The following is a 27,774-nucleotide window of genomic DNA, read 5'->3' on the forward strand; positions in this document are numbered from 1 at the left end:
GAGAGGCGTGGTTTACAATTTTAATGGTTTGCTTGACACCGTCATCAAACCTGTCACACAAACAAGATTTGGAAATGGTTTATTTTAATAGAATTTTGGACAACCAAATATGTCAAATAAAAAAAGAAAACCAACAGCAAAAGTGAAATTTAATTCACTATAGTTATTTTCCTTAAAAAAATATCAGCCTTTCCCCTTGTTCACAAACCGCTTCAAAAAGCCCGAACAAACAGAAATAACATGTTAAATTCCAAGATGCTGGAAGGCCATTACCATTTGTTGGCAAATATAAATATAGTGGTTTGAACAGGGTTTGAAATAGCTCACATGAAAGAGCATACATACAGTTTTTGCATGACAGTGGGACACTCGGCACTGCCTGTATCAATTTTTATTAATGTAGAAAACCATCATCCTTATGTACTGACTTAAATCAAATGTGTTTATGACAAGGAAATATATACATTCAGCCAGTTCTAATAGTCTCCGGAGTATGGTGTTTGTGTTACCACTCTCATCAGGTTGATTGTCTATTCAGGGGCGTAATTGTGAGAGTATGTGAAGTCTGAGTAGTAATTCTGTGGCCCACCCCTTCCTACTGGGTAACCCCAAGAGCAGGGTCCACCTCCAACCCCACCCCCCCGATCATGTCCTCGTCCTGGTCGTGTCCAAAGTCCTGGTGGGATTCCTCTCCCTCGATAGTTCCCTAAAGAACCAGGACCCATTGCACCCTGCATTGGCCCGTGGTCCATCTGTCCTGGGATGCTGCCTATACCACCATATCCCGCACCAGTCATTGGATGTGAAGGCAGCTTAGGTCTGACTATAGAGCCCCCCCTTGTGGCCACTGTGGGAATGCCAACAGATGAGCCAAGGCTGTCAGTGCAATTCACCTGAGTCCTGCTCCCGTGACTGCCAGGAGTGCAGCCTCCTAGGGCTTCCAGTGTCTTGGGGAGCCCACTTGGGTCTAAAAGTCCTTGTGTGACACTGCTAGTCTGTCCTGTGCTGGTCCCTGCAGTGCCCCACAAACCCTCCCCTGGTCCACTAAATGTCCTGTCATGGTGTGCGGGAGTACCACTGGCATTTTTAGGAATGCCAGCCATATAACCAGTCTGAGTTGTTTCACTGAGCGGAGAGTTCCCGGTGACTCTGGTCCCGCCAGTGTCCGAGCCGTATGTGTGACCCAGCATCATGAGGTGAGGGGGAGGGGGAGGTTTCACCTCCATGGGTAGCGAAGCCAGGTTAGCAAGAGGTCCTGCTGTGGCCATGACAGAAGCGGTGGGGACCGTGGCGGGGGCTGCAGGTGGCCGGTAATCCTGCTCCTGGGTGCTGCTGCAGGGTGAGGCTGGGTAGGCGGGGGAAGCCGCATAGCTTGACGAGCCAGTGTAGGAGGACCACGGGGCCGAGGGACACAGGAAGCTCTGGTGGGGATTCACCGGGAAACCTCCCGGTGACAAGCTGCCAAGGTCTGCCGAGCAGATGCCTATCTGGTTGGAGGCTTTGAACTGGGAGATGGCCGTTTTGAGAGCGCTGTAATCGGACAACGATGGCGTTCTCTCAGGTGTGACCTGCTGCTCTGGGAGTGGGGGACGAAACTCGTCCAAATGCGGCGGCTGCGGAGGATTCTCTTTCTTGGCTTCCTGGTTCTGCTCTGCGCAGTCTGCTATAGTGGGTGGCTCGCCATCATCCGAGTCTAATGACATGTCCTCCTCCTCCACACACTCATCATTCACTACTGGGAGAGAGGGAGGGAGAGAGAAATGGAAAAGTAGAGAGGAGGATATAATCAGCGGATGCATTAACGGCAACATATGTGCAAAATAAACTGCTAACTGTATAAAGCAAAAGGCAATTTAATAAAGCAATTACACTTCATTAATATGACATGAAATCCAAAGTGTTTTGGTGTTCACTGCTGCTGTAGGCGCTACCCACCAGTAGAGGGTGGCGTTGGAAGCTCGTTCTGATTAATGGAACCAATCAGACTGTGGAAACTGTTCATAACATCATCAATGCTTGCTATCACTATTCCATTTCTGGAGAAATGCAGAAACATCTCAAATGGCCTCTCTGTGAAAACAGCAAACACAAAATACAAATTAAAAACTTGACAATTAACGGGCGATTAGATGTCTCTGAAGATGAACATACCTGTGAGGAAGATAAGGTGCCGTTGCTGCGTATGCTGAGCTTGGAGTTTAATGAGGCAATCGAGGTCTGGAGCCTGGCGTGACTGCGTATCACACTCGTGATAAGGGAGGAACTCCACAAGGTGTTTCTTCTGATAGGCTGTCAGGAGGTTCAGCAGCCCCATGGCATTGGTGTTTAACCTTTATGACAGCAATAAGAGTAGATCCAGTCAATGTTCAGATTTTTATTGACACCGCATAAAAAAATAAAAAAAAATCACGACCCATCTCACAATATGGATCATGACAAGAGCAAATTTGTGTATTCCATGTCTCTATTTCACTGTCGCGGGTGTTTCCAAGGGCTGTTTGATTTGTTACATTTAGTCAGGTTTATAGGCAAAATTTTTATATACGACCAATAACCGTTTGTGTAGGTGTATATTCACTTAGAACAAGCCCTTTATAATAGTTTAAGCAAGGGGCTTCAGAGGCCTCCATCTTGTGCCACCATGTTTCTACAGCTTCTTTCCAACGTCACAATCTGCTTCATGTACAATGCGTCCCATTCTTGTTCCAAAATAAAAGCACTCTATCGCTTGAGTTCCCCAAATCCATTCAATTTTATTTTTAAAAAAAATACAAGGCTTTTATTGTGCAGGAGCAATAGATGTGCAGCGTCACATTGAAGAGTCCTGGTATTTAGTTGAGCACAGAGCAGTATTTTAGCGTATACTGCGGCATCATCAGAGGCAAACGCGGTGTAAGAGTATCACAGCCTTGTATTCTGTGTTTAAATAACAGAGAGTGAAACACGCGCTCTAGGGAGAGATGAGGAGGGAAGAAACACAGACTGATGATCAGAGAAAAAAAAACTTGATGCGAGAACAGAAACGCAAACAGCTCAGAGTTATTCATTTCTAAAGTGCTTCATCTATATTTTAGTTTTTAGGCCGGACTTTAGAACATCTTTACAAGCCATCCACTTCAAATTGACAAGAACATTTTCTAAATATTATTTCATCATACTTCATTTAATTTGAATTTCTTGTTGACTGCAAACATTTATATTAACAGTATATTAGATTTAACCACTGCACTTGCTAAACATTACGAAGTTCCAGACTTCAGCTTAAGGAGATTTTCTCTATCTGGACCTCTTGGGATTTGAATTGGTGAAGCTCCCCCCATTGCCATGGAAATGTTTACCACAACTACGAAAATCACGTCAGTTATGATCCGACAGTTTAGCTTTCTGTTGTTTTGCACGGGGCTGATATGATTTCAATTTATTAGCACGCTGTTAAACACGATGCATTCAGACAAATTAACCGATTCATTTCAGAATCGCCGAATCTGTCGATTATTTGCTTAATTGATTAGTTGTTTCGTCCATAATATCGTCTCGTTTTGTTTAGTCCACAAACAAAAATGATTCAGTTTTAATGATTCCGTTATTTTATGGAGCAAAGAAACCAGAAAATATCCACATTTAAAAAGCCGAAAAAACACAGGTTAATTAACAAAATAGTTGCAGCTTAATTAGGTAATTGATTAATCATCAATTAATTAGAGATGATGATGATAAATACACTAAGAAACCGGATGGAAGGCATATTTGCAAAGGATTGTGGGACATGAAGTTCATTAAGTCTAAGAATAATTAGTCTTTACATTTCAAGTCTACAGTGTATTTAATGATCGGTTGGTCTTTCCAGTCTCGTCTTAGGTGGTCACTGACATGGACACACTCACCTCCCCAGCTCCTTGAGCTTCTTCTGGGACTTGCAGTGCACCTTCCACTGCCAGGGGTGTTCAGGGGTGCTCTGATCTTCCAAGAACTTCAGCAGCCCCTGCAACTGTTCTGAAAACAAAAAAGAAGCACAACGTTAGTTTCAAACTGTCATTCAGCTAACAGTTCCCGTGAACCCGCACTGCTCCCCACCAAGCACTTACCCTGTGTGATGAGGTCCGGGTTCAGTACAAACTCATCAGACACCATGAAGCCACCAGACACAAAGAGCTCATTGTAAGTGTGGTTCTTGACATCATCCAGGGTGTCCACGCCTGCAAAGCTCACTGAAGGTAACTTCTTTAAAGACACCAGAGCCGGGATCTACAAGGTCAAAAAAAAAAAAAAGAAAGATTTATTACCACTTGTTTGGTTTTTATTCAATTTATCAGGGTTCCCACATGTTTTTACCAATTCATTTTTACAACCTTTTAAACAACTTTTCCACAATATTTTACCAAACCTCCATGACTCAATACTTAAACATATCTTAGCATCCACAGTTGTCTCTTTTTTTGATCCATATTTTTCATTCAAAAGTTATAAGACAAAATGCACTTGCCTGGTATTTTTGCAGATTAGCCATCTGTTAGAGTTAGAGTAGAGCTAATTTCACTCGCAAGGGAATATAATCCATACTACTTGTATCACGTGACACGTTTATCATTTTAAGTGAGTGACGTTTATGAAGCTTGGAGTCTTATATCCGATATATTTGTTATTGGATCGGGACGATCTTTTCCAAAACATTCACTTGATTCCAAACCATTTCCAGGCCTGGAAATCAGTTTTTAGAAATTCTGTGTGAACCCTGATTTATTCAATCATGTTTCATGTTTAACCCATGTTATAGTCAATGACACAAGATGCAAATGATGTGTTATCAAGTAATAAATCAAATGTGAATTAAAGTTGTGCAGGTGAGGTGATGTTGATGTGTGATGAGTAGGTGGCGTTCCTACCTTGTGCACATGTGCGGCAATGTCCTCGTTCTGAATGATGATGAGGAGCTTGTCTAAACTGCCGCTGTTTTCCAGAAACGTCTGTGGGCTGCACTCGCTGTTGCCAAGACTTTTCAAGTACCCCTTTGTGTCAAGACAGGAGAGAGGTCATTGTTAACGGTCAAATGGATGAAACGTGTCCTCCGCTCTTACACATGTGCAAGTGCAGAGTGACTGACACAGACAAGGCGGAGCACTGAGATATGAGTGATGAAGAGGAGCTTGTGATGCCTTTTATATTTCCCACTGCTGATGCTTGCCTGTATATTGCACTTCATTGGCTTAAAAATGTCATCCTAAATAGGTCTACAGATGTAAAATGGGCCATAATCATAGTCTCAAGTTGTGTTCAAACTATCTTATCCTCAGAATAATGCAGAATGGTGATTTTATCAGTCTAATAAAAGTTAAGGTTATTCAACAAATAATATTTAGCGAATGTGAGATGGTTCTTACTTTGTGTTTTGCTTTTGAATGAGAAGAAAAACAATACATAAGGTAAATAATTCAAGCAACAAGGGCTGCAACTCCATGAATCAATAGGTTATTTGGTCCATAAAATGTCACTGTTATCAATGTCCACAAAACAAGATTATTCAGATTTAATTATTTCTTTATAATATAATAAGAAACCAGAAAATATTCACATTTCAGAAGCGAAAACACATCATAAATTGTGTTTTAAGGATAAAAATTCATCATTGAAGACCTAAAATCAACACGATGTAACCTTAAAATAACAGGTTCAAAATCGTTTTTGATGGATCACTGAATTGTACTAGAAAGAACGGTGCTTCTTTCATTCCAGGTCTCATGTAGAGGCACCAACAGTGTCTTGGTAATTACTCTCAATTCTTCAGGGGGGGAGACAGAAGAGACTAAACTAAGGTCATTTAAAAAGATCCAAGTCTTTCCATCATGACCATTTTGCTAAAAAATGTTGCTTTAACTATATAATAAACAGAGAACCTACTTAAAAGTCCCTACGTAGCATTTCCGTGTACCTTTATCTCCTTGCAGACAGTGCTCTCCTCCCCCTCGTCACCGGAGTAGATGTAGAATTTCACTGTGTTCTTTGTGACGTCCTTGAAGATTTCCACCAGACTGGTGAAAACCTCGGGCTTCAGCTGACCAATGAGGTTGCCAGCCAACAAGCCAGACCCACTGCCAGAAGCAGTAGGGTCTGGGGACTCTGGTGTGACTTGAGAGGGAGAATAGACGTCTCCCGCGACCTCTGTGAATGCAGGTTCTGTCTTAACCTTTATGGATGCAGGTTCTGTCTTAACCTTTATGGATGCAGGTTCTGTCTTAACCTTTATGGCTGCAGGTTCGGTTTTAACCTTTATGGATGCAGTCTCTTTGACGGAGCCCGTTTTATCACTCTGTGAGGAGCTCCTCGACACAGAGGGCTCTGCTTTAGGTTTGGAGGTCTGGACTGGGGTGGAGGGTGGTGGTGGTGTAAGGTTAGACGCCGTCGCGGGGGGAGGTGGAGAAGTGACCTTCGAGGGAGCAGGTGGGCTTGGGATTAATTTGTCCATCATCTCACACAGTGCTTTGACGTGTCCCTGGGTGGGGACAGGGGAGACATAGGGTACAACAAAGTCAGAGAAGCAGCTGTTGGGCAGCCAGCAGTGGCGTGGAGGTAACCGTGGTGGGAGCTGCGAGGTATAACTGATGTGATGAGTCTGCATGATGTTTTTAATGTCAGACGAGAGGCTGTGGATTTCTTGGTTGAGGATGGTGTCCAGGCTGATGGAAGGCCTGGAGAGAACTTCCTCCGCTACTGGTAACGTTGTCGGTGGCGACACCCTTTTGGCTTCCACCGCGGGCGACGTCTTGGGCTCCGGATGACTGTCTGCCACTCGCACAGCCTCAGGCTCAGGCTCGGGCTCGGGCTTCGGCTCAGGAAACGCTTGCACTTTGTCTAGAGGGAAGCAGATGGGAAACTTGTCACTGGAACGCCGGGGATATTCCTGCTATGGAGACAGATTTATGTTCGACGACTGCTTCAAGGTACCTTCATTTGAGGGGATAACCCAGGTTGAGTTATCTGAGGTGTGCGCTTGCTCTGGAGGGGAGCCTGGACTGAATGGACTGCCAGGGCTACAATCCATGTCCTCCTGAAGAGAGAAAACACCACAAGTTATTTTTAGGGCTTTGCACAAACAGATAAAAACAACAACTATGGGCTACATCCATACTGTTTGTTTAGTTTAAAAATGCATATGGTTCTGCACCGGATATGCCTGTCGTCCCACATTACCCTAGAACATGTTTAAAATTGCTCCTGGCTCAATTTTCGGGGGCTGCGTTTTAGTAAAGAATGACACATGATTTCTTGATTGTTTCTTATCGGGTTGTTAACAATTACTTTGAGTTTAAGTTTCACTCTGTTGCCGGTCTTCCTTGTTCTTACTTTTCACCACTGTTGTTTCTCATTAGTGAAGATTAAGCAAGTAAAACTTAAAATAAGCAGACAACTATGAGTTAGCATTTCTTTTTCATGCAGTCCGATGCTGCCCTCGAGAATTCGTACTAGTAAATCTACTCCGATGTCACTTTATACATCTTTAAGTGGGCTGAGCAGGGGTGTGGTAATGAGTAACTTGATAAAAGGATTTGCCACTAATTCATTTGAATCTAATTTGATTCCATGTTTCATTACAAATGAGGCCATCTTCTCAGTCGTCTAACATATCTCGATGTAAATGCCTGCAAATAAAAGCTGAAATACTGGTCTTGTCTTACATTTATCTTGTCTTTTATTCATCTTTTAATGTCAAACCCAAATGTTTTTACTCACTCTTACAATACTTTCGAAAGAGACTGTAAATCTTCAAAAAGCAGTAATAATATCTATCTATACTCTTTGTTCACAGTCAAAGTGAATAAAAAAATCTTTTGCTGTTAAAGTACACAGTACTATACTTTCCATCCCTATTTTTTTAAGCATGAACCGAATGACTTCTTAAACAGAGCTAAAATGCTTATCTGGAAGCAGATGCTGTTTTGTTTGAGTGAAAACATAATTGGTATGGAAGTAGCCCGAGAATCAGCCGTTCACATTTCACCTCTGTGTAGTTGGTTTGTGATACTGGATCGAGTTGTTTCCTAATATCTGGGTTGGGGAACGAGGGCTCGCCGCTGCCTGAACCTGTCGACGGTTCGCCGCCGTGATTCGATTGCACAGACACTGAGCCAGCCATGGCTTTGTTGAGAGTGGTCAGGAGGATCTTGAGGAGCCGCTGGGTCTCGCTTGCCGCTGTGGTGTTGCTGTTGCCGTGAGCCCTCAGATCGGTGTCATAGATGCCCATGCTTTCCATTACTGCCGTCAGATTGTCACCCTGTCCTCCTTCTTCACTCATCTCAGCCGCTAAAGTGCCTGTGAGGACACACAGTGAATTTGACACATGTTACTCTCAAAAAGGTCAAAATTGATTTTTAGGAATATTGATTTTCTGTATGTCACACAGATTGCAAGGACGGGTATGTACTGTTAGGACTTTGTATCATTAATGATGACCTGATCAATACAATTCCCCTTCACAATGTCTGGATTTTTTCTAATTTAATATCGATTTTATGAGGGCTATTTCCTTTCCAAAAGAAAACTCTTCTCGTCTTTGTTGTAGTAACTTGTCAAAAACATTGTTTTAACATTGTCAGAAAGATACAGCATGTTTACAATAATGGCACAAGTGAAAATTATATTGTTGCAAAGTAGTTTTGTGCTCCAATGATCCAAAAAAAAAATGGATTAATATTTTGTACCAAGAGCAGTTAAATTGTGAAAATTGCTCAAATGAATTTAATAGCCTGTAATTGACCTCTGAGCTCTCTGCATTAACAAATGTTAAACATCTTTCCATCAGTCTGCCGACTGTGCCCGTGTGTGCAGATTAGAGCTGTAGGCATGATGTGATTTTGATTGTCAACTCCTTTCATCAGAATCCCTTCCCTGAGTTTTCATTTTGCATTCCCACTCTCATACATCATATTGGTTTGACGTACCAAATTATTTTTGACCAATTTCCTTCCAGAACATTTTTATTCTGCTGATATTTGTAAGACTTGTACAGTTGATACCATAATGTGAACAGCTCTATAAATTAAAGAATCATTTTTGTGTCTTTTTATCAGTGTACACTCTTGACAACTCCCTTGTTAAGCGGGAGAAGATGAGCCAACTTTACGTCTGGTACCACTACATCAGCCTGGTGCCATCAGAGTTTAGTGCATGAAAGAAAACTACTGGTAAAATTATTGAGACCTGGCAGCCGCCTTACATCCACGCCCTGCATTATTCATCGTCACAGTTCCCTCTTTGCAAGCCTAATAGGGTTACACCAGGGAAAACGCATATATTAAAAGTTTGACTGAATTGATATCAGGTTATTCATATGAATATTATTTTATATATATTTTCTTTTCACCCAGTCCTGTCCGTCTGTGATCGTATCATCATTTGTGTTTTAATGATGTGCAAATATATGAACGTAAATGTAAAGTCCGCCACGCTGCGGCAGTGAGCACTGGCAGGATTCATGTTCACATTTGAGATAATGAAACCAATTACAAGTCACTACGAGTCAATTAGTTCAAACTTAATTTGTGGAAAAACCGACAGTCCTAATAGGTCGCCTGTATTGGCACTACAGAACTTCTGGTTTTGGATCCATGCTTACAACTTTCTACTTCACAGCACACGCCACAGCTCTGTCAGCTTAAAGAACGTAATATTTTAAAGCTAATCAACATGAGGATGACTCAGAATGGTGCTCAATATGCTAACAACTAGCTGTCAGCTAAACTGGAACTGCCTAGTGCTAAAAAGCAGAAGGAACATTTCACCACGTAGCGTAGAAGAGCTGGACACACTTTGTTGGATAAATCGATTCACCGTTAACTGGAACAAGGCGTAGTTGACGGACGACACAGTTTGACTGTGCATAGAAACGGATGGACTGTACAAGGTGCAGAAAGAAACAACACTAACTGTTGCAGCTATAGGTTATTTTAGTTTTCATGAAACATACATAGGGGTGGAGTGGCTCAGTGGTTAAGACCCTACCTTGTGTACCAAAGACATCATGGTCGCAAGTTCGATTCCACCCCTGGCTAATTGTACTTGATTCCATTGTAAGTCGCTTTGGATAAAAGCGTCTGCTAAATGACATGTAATGTAATGTAACATACACAGATGCATTAAAATGAAAAAAAACTCACTATTTCCCTTGTACACTAATGCTTAAGGCTTGCTGTTGTAGTGCCCGTGGGCAGCAATGTTTTTATTTGTAGCTGAAATATTGAAAATCACAGTGTGCTGTGAAACTAATGTAAAATTCACTCTTTCAGAGGAACTGACCTATTTCAGGGCTGCAGTTAGAAATTCGCCATAACAAAAAATGACAATCGTTGCAATCGTGAAAGAAATCGAGCAACAGCGACGGCACTCCTCACCTTGACTGGGTTCCCCGTTGCTCAGCGCATCAGTGCGTTGATGTTTGTTAAGGCCTCCACTCTCATCACCTTCAAACTTCCTTTTCAGACTGTTGGCGTCCCAGGCTCCGTCCTCTCCCCTCTCCTTCCCGGGATCCTTTATTAGTGCCTTCTTGTGGAGCTGAATAAGCTTTAGCAGCTGCTTCATTTTGTTTTTATCATACTCATTTTTCGTTAACCGTAATTTCTCGGCGTGAGATGGTGAGTCAATGTGGGGCTTCTGCTGCAACTGTGCTCCATTTGAATGGCCCAGCCCCGGCCTCCGTCTGCTGCTGCTGCTGCTGTTACTGTCTGGTGGTGGCGGTTTCTCCTGGGCCGGCCTCTCAGCCCTGTCCGAGCCCCTGTCTGAGCCGCCCCAGTCAGAAACGGGACTGTATTCCACTGGGGCTAGTGCTGGGGCTAGTGCTGGGGCTGGTGCTGGGGCGAGTGCTGGGGCTAGTCCTGGGGCTGGAGCTAGAGCTGGAGCTAGAGCTGGGGCTGGGCCTGGTGTGGGTGTGGGTACAGGCACAGGTACAGGGTTTCGTATTCTCTCCATGATATCCTTTGCCTTGTTCAGAGGTAACATATAGTTGGCAGGGTTGTGAACGTAAGAGCGGAGCACAGCTTCCATGTTGAATTTGGGTCTGGGCACTTGGAGCGGGTTGGTTCTATCATCCACGTTGTACTTGTAATCAGGCAAGATGAATGGTCGCACCGTGCCTGAATCCATGCGCGTCAGGTAATCGGTGGCCTGTCGCTCCACGCTGGAGCTCACGTCCTTGCCTGGGTTGGGCCGCAGCTTGAACAGAGCGTAGTGCAGAGCAGGGATGAAGGGCTCCGTGGAGGACAGGACAGCGGGCTGGGGCTCCACTGTCAGCGAATCAGGCTCAAACAGTCTGGATGCTGAAATGGAGGAAACTAGACAATGTCAGAGTGTTCTATCATAGAAAAAGATTGTGAACAAAACCCTAAAACCGTAGTTAAGGTTATGGCACGGGAGTTTCTTTAAATGATTGTTGGGTGGAAGGCACCAGATAGCTCAGTTGGTAGCACTGACAACAATATGGGGGGGCCCTGACTTCATATGGAGGATAAAGCCAATGAATGTATGAAAATAGGTAAATAGTATTATAAGTTTACACATTTTTGTTCTCAGGAACTATAAAAACAAATAAAAGCTGCTCAAACATTAAAACCTTTATTTATTTTTAATCCAAGTTAGTTTCAAGTATTTCATATTTAGATATATTATTTGTAGACAGAGCGGGAATGAGAGTGAGACTTATGATATTACATTTTGTGCTGGAACTAATTTGACATTGACCCCATCCACATAACCTTGTGATTTTTGTCAGATGTGTTTATTTCACCTTTAAATCAAAGATGCAAAAAACATGACACGAGGTTTTCTGCCGTGGCCGAGTGATCTGGCTTCAGATCAAGTAAAGATGCATGCAGTGGAGTGAAACATGTGCCACTTCCTCTGCATGCAAGCTCACTCTGTAAGCTTGTGGACGGTGGACACCTGGCACTGCAGCTCACAGAGCCAAAAAGAATTGCGAACTCATAATCGTGTCAAGATAACATATTGGGTGTCAGTGCTGAACCCTCCTCATATCTATTTGTGATTCTCAAAAAGGGATCTAACTAAGGTTTCCACTGTTAACTGTTTAATACAGATGTTGACAGTAAAAACACTTGGTCAGAAAAAGCATGGATAAGACAGTTAAGACAGATAACACTTACAATACTTAACAACCATCCTTGACTCCTGAAAGATGAATAGCGCTTGCAGGTTCTTCTCAGTCCGCCCCCGCCGCTCTGGAAAACAAACGGAGAGACTTTTTGAAGTTGAACTCTCACTGAGTAAGTAGGTGTTCAGCTGACACAACAGAGAATTACAGTATGATACCTTTCGATTCCACCATCTGAGCTGAGGAGAGGAGGAAGAGAAAGCCCCTGTCAAACAGAGACTTCACCAGCACCTGCATTAGGACAGCACACACTTCAGTCACTTACACCAGAATGTATAATTATTTTTGACATGCCGGTACGTCACTGTGCTTTCCAGGTTCATTTAGTTTGTTTATATCCACTTATATATAAAGATAAAAGTGTGACATTAAAAGCAACTACTTTGGTTCTTCTTTTAATATGAGATATAGCAAAAAGGAATATTTCAGCGACAACTATTTTGAGTTCAAGTTGTTGGTTTACAGCTTTGTACATATTAACCTGGTAAACTCACCATCCTGTCTCTCTCCAGCTTGTTGACCAGCGCTGCCAAGGTGCCGCTGGTCGGTTTGCCTTTTCCATCCACCACCTCAAACAGACTGCAGGACATGCCACATTTCATCACTGCAGACACGGAGAACAGCACATTAGAATACAAGGTGATGGACCCATAATCCATCTATGCTTTAAAAGTACATGCCATTTTCAGGTCTTATATAATCTGTATAGCCAAATGCATGTTCGAGCTGTGACTAATTCTGTGTCTAACAACAAGAAAAGTGGGACCCTGCTTTTACCCAAAATGCAGATAATGTGTCTACATCCACACTGCTAATTTGAAAATGTGTTTTTGAAATGCATCGTGTCTCTAACAATCACGCCTGCCAGCCATGATTTCCCCTGAGTTTGGAAGTTGGAAACACTTCTGGCTCTGTTTTAGTTAGAATAATCTGTGTATTAGTCTCTATTGCGTAATCTTCATAGCCAAATGTATGTAGGTATAGCCGGTCAGCTCTTAACATTTAAATTTTCAGTTTCACAGCATCACTGGCTCAGGAAAAAGAAATCAGTGCTTTTACTTTTCATTGTCATTTCTTGACATATGATGAGCATCTTCAGTTGTGATAGCATGGACACAGATTACTTCTAATATGGAACTAAAATGTTTGTTTCAATGCAATTCTTAGTACAATGGACGTAGTACAATTGGTAGAATTGACTCTTTCTAAAATGTACATTTCGTCTGCTTTGCTGTACTCGACTTTGCTGATAACAAGACTAAAGACAAAAAATCTAAGTTGTAGGAAGACCATAAGTGAATAAATGCACATTGCAGCATGTATTTAAAATAGATTCAACCACTAAATTTTAAGTTGTGAGTCATTAACCAACACGTCTCCAAACGTCAATATAAAATTTAAGCATGCGGTGTGGACTGACCTTCCCGCGATGCTCTGTAGGTGTCCCAAGAAAAGAGAACGGAGGGAATCTTTCGCTTCACCTGCTCTAGCTGCATGCCACGATTCACCTCCAGCTTGTCAGGGCTGCAGTGGAGCACACGGAGCATTAGCAGCAGAAGACAACTCACAACAAATAATGACTACATACTGAACATATATGACTACATACTGTACATATATTTTCTTTTCTTCAGAGGTAAAAAAAAAAAAAAAAGTGTCACATATTTACTCACAGTTTGAAAGGAAGGTAGGGTCGAGAAGAGGATCGTAGACAGATTGGAAATAACTCCTGACCCTTGTTTATGAGTGGACCAGTCCACACAGTGTAGTTCTTCCCTGCAAGGGAGTCAAAGGGCATAGCTGTAAACTTCATATTACTGCTGGATTGCCACAGAACGTAGAGCTGTAATGATACGATTCTGATAATTGACTAATTACCAATTAAACTCTCAATCCCAATTTATCATTATCTATTGAGGATCTGACATTTGGAGCTCTGTCTTTTTTATTGAAGTAATAAGTTTTTCTTCTGATATTATGACATATTTACGATGATCGAAATAATACTTATTAACTAGTTGCTGCCTGGAGAATGCAACCTTTAAGCCCCTGGGGGAAATTCTGAAATTCTCCTTCACATCCCTTTTGCTGTACAGCGTATAGCACACAAAACATTTTGATTTCCGATTCTTAAATGTGAAGACTTTCTTGTTTTAAGAGAGTAAATGTGAGTGTGACAGTTCATGGTTTAAATGGATGGAGAATGATTTAATATAGAAGAGTTTTTTAAACATTTTTACCTCTTCCATCAGAGGAAATTGTGCTAAACCTGTGTAGAGAGAAACACACACACACACACAAAAAGTCAGTTGCAACACAGACCACAGCAGATATGTTGTGTATGTCTTGTCAACCACCAGGAAAATGTACCTGTGAGCAGTCAAGGGAGCAGCAGCAGCTTCTTTGCCTTTATATTTAAAGGAAACCACAGCGTAGGGACACACGTGCCGGGGCCGTGCCTTGATCTCGTCAAATGCAAACTCATAAAAATATTGCTGAAAGAGAGAATACAGAATCAGAGACTGCTTTTATAGAATAGAAATGCAGTATGTGAGTGAAATGAAGCCTACGTTTACCTGTGTGAGCTCAAAAGCCCTGTAGGACAGCAACGACGTGACTCTATTGGCACTTTTGGACAAGTGACAGTCAAACTTCGGCGTAGGCTCCATCGCATTCTTAGGCATGTTCTCAAAAATGTGCTTTATTCGACCCTGAGAGACAAAACATAAGAGCTGGAGTTCAGTCCCGTGGGGAATAAGGGAATGTGTCATAGTTGTAACATGATGAAGAGATAATAGTAGCCATACCCTCATAACTTTAAAAATGATCATGTCTCCGGACGAGCCCACTTCAAAAGGATTGATTTGTAACAAATCTGAGTATTTGGAAAGGTAGACACCTATGAGGACAAAAGAACAGAATCAGAGGGAAACCAGCACGATCAAATGCCATTGAAATACATTGTGTCTGTGATGCGTTTTACATCACGGCTGATAGAGGGAAGGTGGAAGCCACTTCTCTACTAATACGCTAGGCTTTGTAAACAAACAACAAAGTCACAACATAAAACAACTTACTGGTGCGGGCAAATTGAAGTCCTTCGTTATTTTTGTTATTTATTGTGTGCCTTTAAGCTGGGAGTTTCGTTATGTCCTCATAATGACCATATAAAATTCTTGATTCTTGAAGAGTCAACCACCTCCTGTGCCCTCCGACACCGGTCACTTGCTGCTTCTTGGCACAGCGAGCACGCAGGCCACAGTAACTTACATATTAACGTGTTTTTGCCTCATAAAAGACTGCTTGAAATATCTCACACTACACCTATAAGTCATATTTTGTTGCACAAGTTGTTGATAAACCATGTCTGTGGAGGTTCAGCTGTGAACTCACCAGGTGAAACTCAAATGGATTAGATAATAAAGACTGGCGAAACCCAAAGTATCACCACAAAGGAAGGAATCAACACCTATCAGCTTCTATTCAGACTCTTACTTTAAAGTCAACAGTAACATACCCACTGATGGATTTCCTAGTGTAGTAATCTTGGAGTGTCCAACAGACAGACCCTTCTCGCAGATCCACTGGAGCTGTACATGACAAGAGAATAAACAATCACAAAATAAAAAAATGGTTTATAACTTCCATCAACCTTTATATGCATGGTTTACAAACATACTAACCTTGGATTTGTCTGGATAAAGGAAGCAGTAGGACTCGGCCAGTTCTTGTTCGGTCCGCCCCTCCTGCTTCATCTCTCTCCGCTTCTCGATGAACTGGTACACAAAAGGTTGGAGACGGTAAGTGAGGCGCAGCAATGTGAATGTTTTAACATTGCCATGTGAGGCTCTAGTGGAACATGTAACATAAAGCATATAGTGAACGTTTTAACGTATAACAGCAGGGGGCGTGGTGCTGTGTGGAACTTTTGAAAATATGAGGTGCAAATGAGGCATTCTTATGCTCCCTAAGGTCTTTGTAACAACTGATGACCTTCCCTGAATAAAGTAAGCATTAATGAATGTCTGCAGATCATGTAACTTGCAACATTATCAACAATGAATAAACTAAAAAAGTATGTAATGGTCAACAGGAGACGTCTATGATTTTGGTATTTTTGAGGTCATGATGCATTTTGTAGCCAACAGGAATATTGCTTACTGGCATTAATTTGAAATTTGTATGGGAAAACAGTTGTTTTAAGCAAGACTGCATGGAGTCTATAGTAGCGTAATGAACTGCATCCAATGCTTAATCAGCATTTTGATAAGAGGGCACATGAGAAAAGTAAGAGGGTGCAGCCCCTGTTACCCAGTTTAGAAGGCTGCGGTGACAGCTACTTACAATTTTACTACAGAAAAAAAGGTTACGTGGGGTGTAGTAGAAAATGACTGACCTCCTTCTCCAGCAGTTCATTGTGAATGAGCCTGGCTTTGCTGTAAGAGACGGACCCTCGCGACGGCATGTCCAGGTAAAACGAGGATAAAATCTTCACAAGGTCCTCAAACTCCCGGCTGTCAGGAGGCAGAAACTGGTACAAGCCTGTACAAACAAAGGTGAGTCAGTGGATTAGCATACAGCATCTGTACCACACAAATATGTGTATGTGCAGACAAACCAACAGGCCTACAATATGCCGCTCCTTATAAAGAGACGATGTGTTCTGCGTGTCTCATTCCAATTATATGAATACAAACTTGGTGCTTGCAGGCAATAATTAACGTGATTTTGGCACAGCAGAGTTGCAAATGAACCAGCCGGATCCTCGTTTCTTCTCTGCTGAGACCAGCTCATCACAACCAAATATGCTACAAAACAGCAAAACCACTGTTTTAACATGCGGTTAATCGTGTCAATAAAGACATGCGCAAAGAAGTGAGATCACTACAGGTTATCTGAACAGAGCATTACCAGCCTCACTCACGCTGTGGGAGCAACACATTATAAACATCCTTTGTATATTGGGCAAAAGAACGAAGACCGATGGAGTACACGGGTGACAAAAATGTGCTTTATATTTCCTTGCACCTGAAGGTGCACAAGCTGACCCCATATCTCAAACACAGCTGGCTCTAAAATGACAAGTGACAACTGTGCATACAATTCGACAATAAAGTGGCCTGAGACTTGTAGACCGCCACTATACACAACTGATAAACTGTTAAATACACTTGTTCAACTTCTCCGTATGGCAGGGTAGCATCTCAATGCATTGAGGAATGTAGATATGGTCAAGACAAGCTGTTAAAGTTCAAACTGGGCCTCAGAATGAGGAAGACGGGTGATATGAGAGACTTTGGACATGGCATATTGTTGGTCTGAGAACACACATTGTTCATAAACTGGGAATTTCACACACAACCAGCTCAAGGGTTTTCAGAGCATGAGTTCCATGTCAAAAAGAAAATATCCAGCAAGCAGCAGTCTCTCTGGGCAACAAGCTACATGTTGATACCAACAGTCAGAGGAGAGTGGCCAGAAAAGCACAAGTTATTTACATCCAAGGTATGAAGAAGGCCATCTCTGAATGCCGTTGTCAAAGCAGATGGCCTACAGCAGCAGAAGACCACACCTGCCACTTTATATGTACACACAATAACAAGATTGACTGGTGGGTGTATGTATTCAGTGATGAGGCACAACAGTAAAGCCAGTACCTGGTTTTAAAGTTGTCGCTGACTGGTATACAATCTAACACAATGATGTTTCACAGCATCGGTGCATCTGGCTCTGCTTAGAACACTAAAAGATGCTCTGAGGAGTTCAGAGATGAGGTGCTTGACACTGTGCTGGGATAAGGTGTCTGCATCTTTACTCAATTTGAATTATTCCACTATGAAAACTTGGTTTTGAATATATGCAGTTGGTGTGGGTACATCCATGCCCTTCACTGAGGTCAATGACACCCACATGTTGTCAGGTGATGCCTGCAACCCACTCCAGTAGGTTCGTTCAACCTGCCTCTGGTCTTCAAGAAGAGGTGAAGAGACCCAACAATGTGGAGCTTCCAGCCGGGTAAGTGTAGCTCTCTTTCACAGTAGCGCAGCTGCTGCTGCCCGCTGCTTCTCTGGTAACTCGGATACCTGAGCCCAGGGTCTGCTAAAACAACTCCCGCTACACCAACCGACACTATCCGTGGGGTTAAGCCGTGTGACGCTGACCCAATTCAAACCCACACTAACACCAGGGGACATTTTGTTTAAATCTATTAAACTAGCCAGAGCAGCCAGTTAGCAAGTATGCTAGCAACATGCAGCAGCAACAGCAAAATTATCAAAGACAGTAAGGGCTCTGTTCAAAATAGCAGCGATATGGCACCACCTTTCCGTTCTCTCGTCTTCCTCGGGATTTGAAAATTTCTCCGTGGCAGCTCCTCGCTCGGTTTCTGGCCCGGTAAGGGAGAACTGCTGAAGCTCCGGGCGTCCGTCTGCGCGCTCCTTCGCCGCTCAGGGGCTTCATGTTCGGGCTTTACACCGTCTCCAAATCCAGCCTGATCGCCATTTTGGTTGGCTAGGGCCGAGGTGGCGGCTGAATTCTTCTGGGGCTCAACACCGCCGGGGTGGAGTTGGGCCGTCTCGGTACCCTTTGGATCCTTTCTCCCCGCCGCGCTGGGGTTCAGGGCCATTTTCGGGCACCTTGCACGTTTCACGGGCGATGTAGCACTAACGAACACAGTGCCGCTTCACACTCACACACACGCACTCTCTCCTCCTCACCCAGCCTCCGCCATTGTGAAAATGACGTACACGTTCTTCTCCACCACTGCAAAACGGTGCCGTCACTATGTTTACATTCGAGACAATCCGCGCCACCTAGTGGCACGGACCGGTAACTACAACAACTGACACACGTCGAGGGTAAAACATAAACGTTGTAAAATGTAATTCAAAGGTCTAGTGTACAACATTTAGGAGACTTTTTTTTAGCAGACATTGAATATACCATCTGCTATGTTTATGTGGAAAAAAATGTGTTTTTCTTCACCATAAAATAAGCCTTTTATATAAACTTTAGCCTTATTTTATGGAGGTTATCACCATGTTTCTACAGCATGTCTATCATGTTTTGAAGTTGGAGCTCCCTACGCAAAGTTCTGGAATGCCAAGGCGGGGGGAGCCCTCGATTTGCTGTACTCTCCAGTCTCACCATTAGAGGACGCTAAATTTTACACACTGGTTCGTTTATGTATTATTATTTTTTAAAACACAGAGTTCACAATGTAGCTACACAATTAATAAATCAGACAACAAAACAGTTAACATATTTAAAAAGATATATTTATTATCACATAGAGAATTGGTGATGGGCCTTTATGATTTTAAATGCTTATTGAACTCTGGTTATTGTGTTGTCATTGTTTTATAGGTCAATATGTGTTTTTTATATATATATATCACCATTTATCACCTTTATCATGTAAAAACCCAAAAAACTTTTAGCCCACACACTGAGATGGCACAAGCCTGGGAATTACCACAGTTGTAATATTTCATTCGACCACCAGGTGAAGACAACAAGGCATCCACTACCATTTTAGGACACCTGAGAATTAATTATTTTTTAATTACACTGTAACTGTCCGCTCTTTTCATGTAATCGTGTATAAATCAACAGTTTGACCATAAAGTAACAGATTTAATTCATTTTGATGTATCACTGACTCTTATGATAGGGAGAAAAGAGTAGAAAAGGTCAGTGAAAAAAGAATTGTCTCCAAGAATAACAATGATAATCATAATAGTGTTATAACACAGTACGTGTTTAAAGGTCCAGTGTGTGGGATTAAGGGGGATCATAAGTGGGTTTTCATTCATTAATAACTGTCACCTGAAATGAAGAACTCAAACACTGGATATAGTGAGGGCTTTTTGTATGAAGGTCACATTAAGGTATGAGGTAGTTGGTGTCAATATCCAACTGCCACTAAATCCTACACACTGGTCCTTTAAAATGTACTGTAGAGTTGCATGTAATGTTGCACAGGTGATATTGCACGCATAACGTACACAGATATGTACATTAACATGTAATCACAAGGCAAACAAGTGACTGTCTTTTAAACAAAGGTAATCATGCTGCCTCTGCTGTAAATATCAAACTCCTTGTAATGCAGGTAATCTTTCAGCCTGGGAGGAAGAGGAAGGAAGTTGATGAAAGCTGGGGATCTCAGACGCATGCAACGGAGATGCTCCCTTATCCTCAAGCGACACAGGTGCTTCAGGCTCCGTGCATTTCCTGTGTATAAATTAAAATAATTATAATTTTTTTTAGAAGAAACGATTTTACACCTTTGTGTACAAGTGAAAAGTGACAGATCATGAGAGTTCTTACTCTGAAGGTGACAGATCTCTGACCACTGTTTCTGCTCCTCCAAGGCTTCCTTCAGTTTGGTACAGAAGGAAACTTGGTCAGTGTAGTCCAGCATGATGCGCACCACCTGAGCACATATGTGCTTAAGCCAGGACACGGTGATCACCTCACAGAACTACAAGAAACAAAGACAAGCGTTACTTCACTGGTCCTCTTGGTTTTTAATCCTTTCTCGCAGTGATTTCGAAGTGTCAGTCATGGAGGTACTGCAGCAGCTGGATCATCAGAGGTCATCAAAGTAAAACTGAAAGATTTTGATTTTCACTTCACTAACTAAGTTCCAAATGACAGTAAAATGCAAATGTCCCTAAAAAAGTGTTTCTTTCATGTGAATTAATTACTATAGACAATTTATGGTTAAGGTTATCTTCTGCCTGTTTTGAAATAAATAATAACAAAATAAATAAATAAACGAAAATACTTAACACAGCAATTTCTGTTCTCAAACTATTTATATAATATTGTGTTGTATTTATGTGGCTTTTTAACATAATCCTCTGTTGATTCCATGTTTTTTTTGTCAATATTGAATTTAATATCATATCATAATATTTGAAAAATGCCTCAATGTCAGTTCTCATGTCTCGTGTCACGATATTACGGAAGAGGATTACAGCCACATGTGAATACATAATAAATAAAAAATATATAAAAGCCCATTGCAAGGAAAAAAATCAGATTGATTAATGTCAGAATTCCTACTTCTCAGAATGTTGACTTTAATCTCAGAATTCTTTTATTAGGTTTTATTTTTGTTTTGTCACATGTGCCCTATCCTCTTATAAATAATATTGACATATCCTCCAGCCCTTTTTGATGCTGTAGTCATGTATGTTTATCAAAGTTGTGATTTAAGGTTTTGTTATGTTATGTTATTTTTTAACATATTTCATAAATTGGTATGGAAAAAAAGTATTGCTCAGGCATTGATACTAATGGCTGGGGTCAATTTAGAGTGTCCAATTAAAATGAGCAATGGAGATTGGATACCTTGCTCAGGGATATCCCAGCAGGGATTTGAATAAGCCAAGTTCCCTTCCAGTTGGCCCTGGGCTGCCCCGTGCAGGTACAGCACTAGTATCAGAAACGTCTAACATTGTTTGGTGAATGGCTGATTTCATAGCATCATTGTCATAAGCTTTGTCTCACCACCATGTCTTTGATGACAGTGGTCATCCAGGGAGCATAATCATGGGAATTGTCACCGTACGGACAGTCGAAGCAGCGCTTCACATCATATCCATGGTTGAGAATCATCCTCAGCATGACCTCATCTTTCAAAGCGTACTGCAAGGCCGAGGGGAAGTGAGTGGTGTTGACGCGCGAGTAGTAATTCACATTTGCCCCGAACTTGAGCAGGGCGTTGATCAGCTCATAGTTGCCCTGTCTAAGAGCCACCTGCAGACAGCTGATCGGATCCTGGTTCACCATGGCACCACCTTCTAGCAGCAGGCGGGTGCACTGGAGGTCGTTGTTGGACACGGCAAAAAAGAGGGCAGACCTGCGGTCGTCGTCGTAGTTGCAGCGCACCCTTGAGTGCAGCATGAAGTTGGGGTCAAAACCAGCTTTGAGCAGTATCTGCACACATTGGGCATGTCCACCGGCGGCTGCAGAATGGAGAGGACTCATCCCACTCTCCTTTATAGCTTCTAGTTTAGTCACTGGGATGAGCTGCTCGAGGGCCCTGTCAGAGAGGAGTTAACATTAACTATAGCTGTAAACTGTTTGAGAATAAAGGTTGTAAGCAGGGATTGCAAGGGATTCCAATTTTTTCTTGTCCCATACCTATTTTTGCATGTGGTATTCGGTGTTCATGCTGCATATTTTATTTTATTTTTATTCTAATAGTGCAAATCCTTTCAAATTGTTTGTGCATAGATGTGAAATACATGTTTATCATTTATTACCTTGACTGTCTTTGTTGCTGTAACACTGTAAATTTCCCCTAATCTTATATATGTTAAATATTCATTCATGCACAACGGCTACATTCAGCACTGTATCTCCATTTCTGCACGTATATAGGTCACCCTATGCACCTCCCTCTTCCTGAAATATGTATTTACCACAGTCATTTCCATCCTTCTCCTTAAACCCAACACCTCCTCACCTACAGTATGTTCCTTTCACCAACATGCCCACTGAAGTCTGCTTCAATCCCCACTCTCTCCTGGGATCAATCTCTACCACACTTCCCCCAACTTACTCCAGAACTCTCTACTAACTGACAATCAACTTATGGGGCACACACTACAACAGTCAACAATATTCAAACACCTCATCTCATTATTCAACATGACACCTTCAAATTTCTAGCTTCAAAACTCACAATTCTGTCTGACACGATCCCTACTCCATTTTGCATTTTATCTAGACCATGGTAGAATAGTTTGAATCCACCTCTGATGCTCCTGGCCTTGCTTTCCTTCCAGCTGGTCTCTTGCACACGCAATATATCTACATTCTGTCACACATGTAGTACATCGTGCCCATTCATACATTGCTATCACAGGGTATTAAGTGTCTTGCTCAGGGACACATTGGCATGCAGAGCCAGGATAACCCACTCTGAGTCATAGCCACAACCTTGAGTATCTACCTATACTGATGTCAGCGAAATACATTCCTTTATGCATCTTTAAAATAACCAAGTTGTTGATGTCACTTCTGTGCTGAGAAATAAACATAAAAAACATTATGTTCAACGAATGCTCTTCTCCAATAAAGAGGAAATAACACCAAAGTTTTACAGTCTGTGCTTATAAAGAAGCATTTATGTGAAGGTTTTGGATCTGGTCCATTTGTTTTAACTAGTATTGAGTTGACTCATCCCATCTCATGACACAGGTTCTATACTCACAGTCTGTGTCCATGATACGCCACACGGTGAATAGGCAGGTGCCCACTGTAGAGCGGTACATTGGGATCGGCTCCATGTTCCAGCAGTATGGAGATTATATCAGGGTTTCCTGATGCTGCCGCCTCAAATAAAATAGTGCCGGACTCTGATTCACACCTCACGTTGGCTCCTAGAAAGTGAATACAGAAAGTACTAGTTATCTTCAAGAACTTGAAAGAGAACCTTAATCAATTGCTGACACAGTTTCAATTCAGAAACTATGAATAAAGATACTTTTGAAACCCACAGTCTTTAAATAACAAAAAAAAAAATGGCTCAGGCATTTTTGAACCAGGTAGCCCAACAAAATCAGTAGAACATCACCCAGGGATTAAAAGGGTTTTGTAAGGAGGAGCAACCATTGCTTAGGGAAGATAAAAATAGTCGTTATTAAGATTACGGGGCACTTACAGGGTTTTTTCCTGTGGGGGACATTCAGGCATTAAAGAAGTAGTCAAAAGAAAAAAAGGTCATTGACTGAATTAACTATTTGCAAAGCTGCTGAGAGCCATTGCTCCATTGATCCATTTCAAATGTATCATTAACATTTAATGGTTATTTAAATCCTAGTTACAAGACTGAAAATGAAAATATTTTAATTGTTCATTTATAATCCCCCCCCACCCCATGACCTGACAAGGGGTTGTGGCTCACACTTTGGAAATCACTGACCTATAGAGAAAACACTCTCTTCAAAATTCCAAGGCCGCTCTCAGTTTTCCACACTGTCAACACGCTCCCATATGTCACAAGGTCAAGGTTCACAACTGCTCTATAGCGATCCTCAATCTGCGTGTTTAAATCAACAAAGAGATATAATATAACATAATATAATATACCTTTCTGCACCAGCACCTCCACCACATTCAAATGTCCATTCTGTGCAGCCAGAGCCAGTGGAGTTTTCATCTTGATGTCACATGAGTTTGGTTTGGCTCCAGACTCCAGGAGCAGATAGACAAAGTTCTCCAAGCCTAAAAAGGCACTTTCATGTAGAGCTGTCCTGTTCAGTGGTCCTGTTTGGTCTACATTGGCTCTGTGGCGAAGCAGCAGTGTGGCCAGGTCATACTGGTCATTCAGAATAGCTGAGAAATACGGAGGACAGAGAGAAAATGGTTTATCGTGAGCAGATGTATTACCTTAATAATGACTGATTACAATTTGATCAGAGGATTTACACTTCAAAAAAACCTACTACTACTACTACTACTATACATTTAATTTTGATGGGGTGAGGTGGTGATTGCTGTAGATCTCCTGAGGTCCTTTGAAATGCTTCTATAAATGTTTAAGATCTAATGTGAAACAAAGGGGATCTTGTACCTAATTTACTAATGTCACATACCGGCCACTAATGGAGAATCCTGCTCATCATTCTGGAGATCTGGGCTACTACCGTTCTGTAGTAGGAATGTAGCGTTCTCTCTGAGGCCATGGACGACAGCAAGAAACAGGGGCGTCTCACCTTTGAGAGTGCGACACTGGGCGGCACCTGGTGGTGACGCTGGAACCCAAAAAAAACAAACAGCTAATCAACATGGAGATTTGATGAACTAATGTTATGAACTCCGAGACTGCAGATTGTAACAAAAGGAGGACCTTGTTCCTCACTTGATCTTCACATAAAGGAAAGAATGTCATCCATATTTGTTTGTGGAGTAAACCTATGCTTAAGAGCATGTAACGCACACTCTGGCTAACCCTAACCCTGGTTTGACCGTTTGGACTGCTGTAAAATCATACAAGATGGTGAACACTTCATCTTTGTTACGTGCCCACCAGTGACACTTGGTCCTGTTAGCATAACTGTTAGCAAATATGGAGGACACTGTTTATACTCTGTAAATGAGGTCCAAAAAGTGCCTAATTAGCATTGAAGTTTCAAGGCTCGGACCAAGTGTCACTGGCAAGTAACAAAGAAAAGAATGAAGATATTTCTCAACTCAGGGGAAACAGAGGTTGGGAAGCGCTATTTATGACCACCTAGTCACATCAGGACCATTCAAAATAGCTGAATTCACATTTCACACTTGAAGCTAGCTTGTCGCTCGCCGGCTATCACAGGTTAAAAGAGCAGTGTCTGTCATAGCTAACTACATATCAAGAGTTGCTAACGTTACTAAAGTGATACTGATGTAATGACCGCTTTCTCTACCATTATTGAGTGTACAAGTGAAAACAACATTGTCTGACAGCTCTGTTTTAGCCACGTGCTGTTTAAGCTAAATGTATGATTTCATTGGCTAGTGTCTGTGTTGGTGTATTTGCTTGAAAAGTTGAATATCTTCCAAATTTTGACAAACACAACAGAGGCAAAGCAAAGCAATGGTCCCACAATGCAGTTCAGTGCCACTTGGAAGTTGGAACTGGGAGTGATGTTGTTGGGAGTTGACTGCATTCCACAGAAAAGTCAGGAAAAAACATGGACGCAATACCAGTTGATAACAATCAGCATATTTTTGCAAAACATTTTTGATGTATTGTATAAAGAGCTGAAACAATTACTCGATTCATCGATTATTAATTGATTAATAAATTAATCATCAACTCTTTTCACTTTTAAAACAAGATTTTTGATTGTTTCAGCTTCTTAAATGTGGATATTTTCTGGTTTCTTTGCTCCATTTAACAATGAAATCATTAAAAACTGAATCATTTTGATTTGTGGACAAAACAAGACATTTGAGATCACCATCATTTCCACGTTTGACAAACACTGATCAACGTTCCTCAACATTTTCTGACATTTTATGGCCCAAACGATGACTCGATTAATTGAGAAAATGATGGACAAATTAATCGATTGTGAAAATAATCGCTGGTTGCAGTCTACCTGTGTATAAGACTGGCACAATAAGACAGAATCCGAGTTGGACATCTGAATTGAGGGGGGTTCAAATTCAAGAAATGCCCTCTCAGCATGGAAATTACAACTTCGTGGAACGCACCATGACACTGCTCCATTCAAAATGAATGAGAAGTGTTTCAGGTGACACCTCCACCGTGTACGTGTGAATCCAGCATTACAGTTATAGTTTGTTCCATTTGTAGTCGGAACATAGGATTCCAAGAAATCGCAGCATTACTACCTGAGAATATGATCTCAATTATCCTCTTGTTGTGCTGCACTGCAGCCTCATGCAGGGGGATCCAGCCTCGTTCATCGACCCTGGACAGAGACTCTGGCTGCTCTGCCAGTCTGTTCAGTGTGTCCTCATCACCTGAATAAGGAAACATCACATCACAGGACAGCTCCCTGACAGACGAATGTTTCAGCTTTGTCAGATTAAAAACAACATGCGTTTACCCTCTTTTATTGCTTTGAATATCTCATCAGGATCTTCACTGGGTTTCAGATCACTACCAGAAGACATTACACAGAGCCAACATTTAAAGGAACAACAGGTTCGGATTCAGTGAATACAAAAATAAACTTTTATTACAGGGCGGTTTTGAAGTTTACCTCGGATTCAGTCCTTTGAGTTTCCTGTACTGAATCAGACTTTGTTCGATCATATATTGCGTTGCCTCATCTTCATCCAAGTCGTCCTCTGATTGATAAAAGTCATCTTTTGTCTCTGTGGTCATCTGAAATGCACAAGGAGCTGCTCTGGAAAACATAGCCATAAATTAAAAAACGCTATAAAAAATAGGGGGGGGAAGTAAACTACAACTTTAGCTGGGTTTATATTTTTAATAGAAATTATTTAAATTAATATTGAGCCATAAAAAAATCAGCGCTTTTGCAAATAAACTTTGAGAAAAAAACAATGTTTTGTCACTAAGCAACATTTATCTAGTTTCAGAGAACATAAAATTGTATAATTGATTGATCAGTTGAAGAAATAATAATACAAAACAGCTGAATATCAAAAGAGTCTCGACTACAAAAGCAAATACCATCAAACTCCACATAATCAGTCTTTTCTGTTTCTGTAGAGCCATATACGAATAGTTATCAGATGGTTACCTTCAGTCAAATGGTGCTCCTGCAGTAGGTTCTACAACAGGCGTTATGAGTATCCACACACTCTGGGGCTATTTACATCTCGTCATCTATAAATATCTTCATCACGTGGCCAGCACATAACCCCGACCCACTGAACACAGAAACAACTGTCACCAATCAGCAGAACTGCATATTTCCTCACAACAGATTATTATGTACAAACTAAAACACCCAGTTTAGGTCAGCACATTATTTTATGCACATGGTCTACTTAGAATTCACAGTAATGACTGTCTTTTCAAAACAGTCTCTAACCTTCAAAAAGAGACACAGCAATTATACATAAAACCAGTTAAAGAGGAAAACAAATAACTTAGGATTACTTTTCATTAAAAAAACAAA

General features: G+C 41.6%; 2 protein-coding genes and 1 long non-coding RNA gene across 5 annotated transcripts; 1 reads left to right on the top strand and 2 right to left on the bottom strand.

Moving 5' to 3' along the window:
* Window positions 1-6: 6 nt before the first annotated feature.
* Window positions 7-18,914, bottom strand: tasorb (transcription activation suppressor b). Of its 2 annotated transcripts, none has more exons than XM_044037911.1 (23): window positions 18,476-18,914; window positions 16,551-16,696; window positions 15,838-15,930; window positions 15,672-15,744; window positions 14,962-15,053; window positions 14,731-14,865; window positions 14,525-14,649; window positions 14,395-14,423; window positions 13,828-13,930; window positions 13,575-13,678; window positions 12,649-12,758; window positions 12,313-12,385; window positions 12,147-12,221; window positions 10,383-11,303; window positions 7,994-8,304; window positions 6,940-7,042; window positions 5,927-6,846; window positions 4,884-5,006; window positions 4,086-4,245; window positions 3,885-3,993; window positions 2,152-2,330; window positions 1,936-2,070; window positions 7-1,732 (listed from the first exon to the last, which is right to left on the bottom strand). In XM_044037911.1, the coding sequence occupies exons 1-23, from the start codon at window positions 18,777-18,779 to the stop codon at window positions 531-533; spliced, it is 5,625 nt and encodes a 1,874-aa protein (XP_043893846.1). In that variant the 5' UTR covers window positions 18,780-18,914; the 3' UTR covers window positions 7-530. The 2 variants fall into 2 exon arrangements, with proteins under 2 accessions (XP_043893846.1, XP_043893845.1); XM_044037910.1 differs by having other exon boundaries at window positions 7-1,735.
* LOC122777021 lies at window positions 18,019-20,596 on the top strand. Its single transcript, XR_006361281.1, has 3 exons — window positions 18,019-18,169; window positions 20,268-20,366; window positions 20,530-20,596. It is a non-coding gene; the product is annotated as an uncharacterized LOC122777021 (long non-coding RNA).
* On the bottom strand, window positions 19,436-27,443 carry asb14b (ankyrin repeat and SOCS box containing 14b). Of its 2 annotated transcripts, none has more exons than XM_044037912.1 (10): window positions 27,394-27,443; window positions 26,887-27,033; window positions 26,731-26,783; window positions 26,513-26,644; window positions 24,769-24,927; window positions 24,263-24,508; window positions 23,385-23,553; window positions 21,674-22,208; window positions 20,486-20,639; window positions 19,436-20,389 (listed from the first exon to the last, which is right to left on the bottom strand). In XM_044037912.1, exons 2-10 carry the CDS (start codon window positions 27,009-27,011, stop codon window positions 20,211-20,213), a joined length of 1,752 nt encoding a protein of 583 aa, XP_043893847.1. In that variant the 5' UTR covers window positions 27,012-27,033; window positions 27,394-27,443; the 3' UTR covers window positions 19,436-20,210. The 2 variants fall into 2 exon arrangements, with proteins under 2 accessions (XP_043893847.1, XP_043893848.1); XM_044037913.1 differs by having other exon boundaries at window positions 26,887-27,011; window positions 27,394-27,423.
* Between the last annotated feature and the right edge of the window lie 331 nt (window positions 27,444-27,774).

Source organism: Solea senegalensis, linkage group LG11 (assembly GCF_019176455.1).
Source record: "Solea senegalensis isolate Sse05_10M linkage group LG11, IFAPA_SoseM_1, whole genome shotgun sequence".
Lineage (NCBI taxonomy): Eukaryota > Metazoa > Chordata > Actinopteri > Pleuronectiformes > Soleidae > Solea > Solea senegalensis.